The 6,190-nt window shown below is 26.5% G+C and overlaps 1 protein-coding gene across 4 annotated transcripts in view; it reads left to right on the top strand.

Annotated features, from left to right (window-relative positions):
- LOC129909217 (glutamate decarboxylase) overlaps positions 1–3,228 on the top strand; it is a 46,706-nt gene extending 43,478 nt beyond the window's left edge. For all 4 annotated transcript variants that reach the window (XM_055986251.1, XM_055986252.1, XM_055986253.1 and 1 more), the window contains exon 8: positions 1,761–3,228. In XM_055986251.1, coding sequence (XP_055842226.1) covers positions 1,761–1,934 — 174 coding nt within the window. In that variant the 3' untranslated portion in view covers positions 1,935–3,228. The remainder of the gene's footprint in view (positions 1–1,760) is intronic.
- The last annotated feature ends 2,962 nt before the right edge of the window (positions 3,229–6,190 follow it).

Here is a 6,190-nt window from a genome sequence, read left to right on the forward strand (position 1 = left end):
AGTGACTACAAGTCTCATTTTAATTGGTGCTGGGATTTTACTCTATACATTTTTGGGCATTCTATTTTGCACAGAAAATAAAATTTTTAATGAAAATAAAAATATTTTGCATTAAAAAAATGTAATTTCAATTTTTCTTCATTAAAAATAATCCAATGCAAAATATACTCTTATTTATTTGAAATAAAAGTTTTGATTTTAATGTATTTTTTTTTTTTTTTCATTTCCAATACGTATCTAATTTCTTTGGTTGCAGCAAACATTTTTTATAAGCAATAAAACTTTTTAAATGCAAAATATTTTCGTTGCATTGCAAGTTTTCTTATGAATATTTTGTTACCTGCAATAAATATTTTTTTAATTTGAAATGGAAAGCAAATGCATTAAAAAGAGAATGATTTTTTACATTCCTGTTTCTTACATTGATTGTATTTAAAAACATCACTGAGGTTTTATCATATCATTTTCACTTTACATAAATTCTTAACTCAGCTTGAGCTTTTATAGTTTTTGAATCATTCAAGTTTTTTTCGAAAAAGACCCGATTAATATTATTTAAATTTTGTGTATGATATTTTTGCACTTTTCTCTTAAAAGCCATCGAGTCAAAAGTAATAAATTACATATTACTATTGTATTATATATAATTGTCAAAGATTTTTAAATGAAATTTGAACTACAAGAGCCAGAACCTATAACAACAGCAGTGTTTTCGTGAGATTATAGTGAGTAAATCCAAAGTTTCACAAAAAATGCTCTTTTTGTAGGTAGGTATATGTGTTTCATAGTTTCAAATCGTTCTAAGAATTTATTTTGCACTGGCAGAAAAAGAGCAAAGTAAATTTTTTTTAATGGACTTTGTGTTCAATTTTTTACTAACTTAACTTCTAAGTCTTTTGGAAACACGGCTACTGACTTTTACATACATAATTATTTGTATGTTCCATTTTTACGTAAAAGCCCTTAAATTTATTAATATCTTATTTAAAGGTTTAAAATTGTAGACTGTGTTTATCCAACACTGAAACTATAACTTGTTTTTTTTTTTTTCAAAAATACGACATATTTAAAATTCAGTATCAGATTACAATAATTATTTTGATACCCGTTTCCACCATGTTATGATAATTGTGGTTGTAAATCGATGAATTATATTTTTTTTTAAATCCAATGAAAAGATACCTAATCTTTAATAAATTATGTTTTAAAAATAAATAAAAAAAAATTTTTTAAAGTTTATACAATCACAGAAAAAATAATTAAAATCGGGATCTTCTTCTTCCTTTTTCTCGGCGCTGTTATGATCTCGATGTCGAGGGGATCATAACTATCCCACGTAACTGCTTCACACTAGTGATCCGCCTGTGGGGTTCGCCGGGTTGACCTCAGAAATCGGCGGCAAGCCTCCCGGTTTTGTATTGTTCCATTTCTAAGGCCAACTGAATGCTGGTGGTTTTGCATTTGCTTGTACCAGGAGTTTTTAGGCCTACCTTTCTTTCTATTTCGTGTTGGAACGTTGTATGATATTGCTTTTTTGACGGGGTTCTCAGGATCTCTCCTTTGAACATGGCAATACCAACTGAGTCGGTCGTGTTCAATTTTTTTTTTTTTTTTTTTAAACTATTTAAAATCGGGATAACTATTTTAAATAGTCTTTATTGACTATTTTTTTAAATAGTCACAAATAACCATTTTTATTTGTATCTGAGTTAAGCTTCTAAAAAAATTGACTACATATGTACTTAACTTTCTAATTTCAGATTTGCCCAATCATCAAAGGAAGAATGATGCAAAAGGGTAGTCTTATGGTTGGCTATCAGCCCGACGATCGTCGACCAAATTTCTTCAGGTCAATTATTTCATCAGCAGCTGTTACCGAACAAGATGTTGATTTCATGTTAGATGAAATTCATCGTCTTGGCGATGACTTGTAAATTAAATTATAGATCATCACAAAAATTATATATAAATAATTTATATATAGCATTGAGTAAAATTTAGTGTATATTAATAGTAAAACAAACAAAAAAAAAAAATAACAAAAAAAAAACACAAAAAAAAATATTAAGAACTTAAAAAACTGTTATACTAATTAAATGTTTTAAAATATTAAACAACAAAAAAAATATTATTATTATCATTATCGAAATCTCAAAACCACAACCAAGGAGTATCTTTAAGGTAAAGGCATATCATAATAATCCAACCATATTGTTGCTTATTCATTAAAATAAAAAAAAAAATGAATTATTTATATATATGTTTTTTTGTTAAGTTTTGTTATTTTGTTAATTATAATTATTATTATATATTAAAAAAAAAACTACACAGAACGAAATATAAATACATGTTAAAAAAATAAAAAGATGAAAAAAAACTTATAAATGAAAAATGCATTTATTTACTCATATAAAACATATTTATCTATTAAACTATTAATTATTATATTAATGTAAATGTATTTTGAATTGTTGTATATTTGAAATATCAACTACTTGTGACTGTTGACAATATTTGAAGAAGGAAAGATAGAAAAGGGTTTTTGAAAATGTATCCATTATACCAAATCAGAACCTATCGTTAGAGTTATGTATAATCATTATTAAATTAAATAAAAAATAAATAATATTTAAAAAACAAAAATCAAGCAAATATCTACATCGTAACATATCGCTGGAAATGTTAAAGATAAAATGAATATTATTATATCTATTATTTCTTGTATAATCTATTTTATTTGAATAGTGAATTCGTATCAATGAATTTACATTTGTAGTCGGGAAACGTGCAATTAAAACTTATTTTTAAATTCTATAGAACAAAAAAAATGTTCTTTAAGTTTCTATTAGCTTAAATTAAAAACTAAAGCTAAATTCCAAACTAAGTATATAAAGTACCTTAAACCCTATAAAAACCTGCTTAATAGCTGAATTTAAAAAATAGAAAAATATCAAATTGGGTTTATGATTTTCATGTAGAATACACATCTACATCTACACTATACATTATACTATATACGCTTGTAAATGTCTGATTTTAGTACAATCTTTTTTTGGTTTTAACATTCTCCATATTTTAAATATATATGCTCCATATAATAAATGCATATATATAAGAAATGTATTACCTAGGGTCAATTAAAAATTAAAAAACAATGCGCTCCTCAATGCAGGATGCTTGTGTATCAATTATATTATTATTATTATAAAAAAAAAAAACAAAATTAAATAAATAAAAATGCCATATATAAAGCAAATGAGAGTAGACTTGGTAAGCTATTATAGACGACGAATATTGTGAGCCTCATAAAAATGCCACGAATAAAAAAAATTATACTTATATTAAATTAAAAAAATAAAAATAAAAATATTTATTTAATTATTATATTTTTTTGTTTGAAAGCATTTTATTGAATATACAGTCTAAATGTCTGTAAGCAAATTGATGTTTTAATATTTTTAAATGATTGTCTAATGTTTTAAATCGTGGGATAAGTGTTTCAAGCATTTAAACGTTATAATCACATTGAAAAAAAAAAAATAATTAAATGCTGAACTTAATGTTATGTGTTGGTTATAATTATTATCCTTATATGATTATAAATATGTAAAAATATAAATTAAAATAATTTTAATGTACAAAAATGTGTTTTACTTTCAAATGGATTTGGTTTTTTTATTTACAGTGAGAGGTTGGTTAAAAAGAACAGAATTTTAGGTTTTTTGAATATAGTTTCTTATGCGTTAAATATAGGAATATTAAGTGAGTTTAATAATCTACTCACCCCGAACCTTTTACTTCAAATTTGATTAAGCGTGGTCACCTGAGAACTGCCAGCGAGATATTAATTTTGATTTTGGCTCGGCAAGTTGAAGCGGGGCATAGAAAGTTCTATGTTTTATTGTAGGCTTGCAAGTTGGGAGCAAACGGCAAGAGTTTCCATCTAGAGATTCAACTTAACGTTCAACACCTTTTTTTTTAAATTAAACAATAATAACTTTTTAAATTATCGCTTTTATACAGGGTGTCCCAAAAGTAATGGATCAAACGAAATATGGTGATAGGCCTCCTTAAGGGCTCTCAGAATTTGGTAACTTGTTCATCCCAAATCCTTACGGTTTTCGATTTAATGCAATTCTTGTGAAATTTCAAAAAATCCCTAGTTGGCAACAGTATTTTGCTTCCTGCGCCCATTATTGATTTTTGTTTTCTAAAATTCTTTTACAAAAACATTGGCAAATAATAAGGAACAATTAATTAATCAAAATAATTTTTATTCCATACGCCATTTCGCTGCAAATTAACTAACAGTTTCAAGTTTGATAAAAAATCAATTTTTAACTTTTATTTGAGAGCAACACGGCGCACAGTGGTGCCATTCTTCGTTTTTGCCGACAAAATTCATTTGCACGGCCATTTCTGGACGAAAAGTCATGAAATTTGGTACACTGAATGATTATAGTATGGAGAATACGAAAAGGCTGCCAACTTTTTTTTATTCAAAATGGCGGCTCCAAAATGGCGGAAAGAATGAGCGTTAAAATAGAATTTTCATTTTCAAAACAGTATATAAGCTAGAAATTGGGCTAAATTCATTTCAAAAAGCTGTTAGATTTAGGATTTAGGACTCATGGATTAATATTCATTACAAAAAAATCAAAAAATTTGAAAACAAAGTCCAGAAAATGCCAATTTAGTAAAACACATTTTAAGACCTCTAACTACGCTATTTCATGGATTTTTTTTTAATTTATCGCAATTTTGAGATCTCTTCTATTTATGTTTCATAAGAAAATTGAAAATATTGGGGTTATATGGTTGCCAACTATGTTTTTAAGTAAATATAAGAAAACATGATATAATGAAAAGTTTCAATGTTCAATAAAACTGAGAATTTAATTTTTCCGTAAACCAAAATATACTTTTCTAATAGATTTTAGCGTTTTAAATTCAAATCCGGAGTCAAAAAAAATCTATGACGTCAAGTTTCGAAGATATAAATTAATTTTGATCTGCTCATATCTCAAAAACGTGACGTCATAGATTTTTTTTGACTCCGGATTTGAATTTAAAACGCTAAAATCTATTAGAAAAGTATATTTTGGTTTACGGAAAAATTAAATTCTCAGTTTTATTGAACATTGAAACTTTTCATTATATCATGTTTTCTTATATTTACTTAAAAACATAGTTGGCAACCATATAACCCCAATATTTTCAATTTTCTTATGAAACATAAATAGAAGAGATCTCAAAATTGCGATAAATTAAAAAAAAATCCATGAAATAGCGTAGTTAGAGGTCTTAAAATGTGTTTTACTAAATTGGCATTTTCTGGACTTTGTTTTCAAATTTTTTGATTTTTTTGTAATGAATATTAATCCATGAGTCCTAAATCCTAAATCTAACAGCTTTTTGAAATGAATTTAGCCCAATTTCTAGCTTATATACTGTTTTGAAAATGAAAATTCTATTTTAACGCTCATTCTTTCCGCCATTTTGGAGCCGCCATTTTGAATAAAAAAAAGTTGGCAGCCTTTTCGTATTCTCCATACTATAATCATTCAGTGTACCAAATTTCATGACTTCTCGTCCAGAAATGGCCGTGCAAATGAATTTTGTCGGCAAAAACGAAGAATGGCACCACTGTGCGGCGACAAAAATTTCTACGGTGTGAGAATGGTTTATTATTTTAAAAAGTTGCCCTGCTATTGTAGTTTTCAAAAATGTATAAAAGTTTCCAAAGTTGAAGTTAGATCAGAAAATATTACAATTTGAATTCAACAAAACAGGGTTTTTCAGAACAAAAAACAACCAAAAATAAACACATTTCTCGAACTGTTATTTGTTTATTTTTGTTTGAACAAAAGCGTCTATTTTTGTTTGTATTTTTGCTGTGAAAAACCCTGTTTTGTTGAATTCAAATAGTAATATTTTCTGATCTAACTGCAACTTTGGAAACTTTTATACATTTTTGAAAACTACAATAGCAGGGCAACTTTTTAAAATAATAAACCATTCTCACACCGTAGAAATTTTTGTCGCCGTGTTGCTCTCAAATAAAAGTTAAAAATTGATTTTTTATCAAACTTGAAACTGTTAGTTAATTTGCAGCGAAATGGCGTATGGAATAAAAATTATTTTGATTAATTAATTGTTCCTTATTATTTGCCAATGTTTTTGTAAAAGA

Source organism: Episyrphus balteatus, chromosome 2 (genome assembly GCF_945859705.1).
Source record: "Episyrphus balteatus chromosome 2, idEpiBalt1.1, whole genome shotgun sequence".
Taxonomy (NCBI): domain Eukaryota; kingdom Metazoa; phylum Arthropoda; class Insecta; order Diptera; family Syrphidae; genus Episyrphus; species Episyrphus balteatus.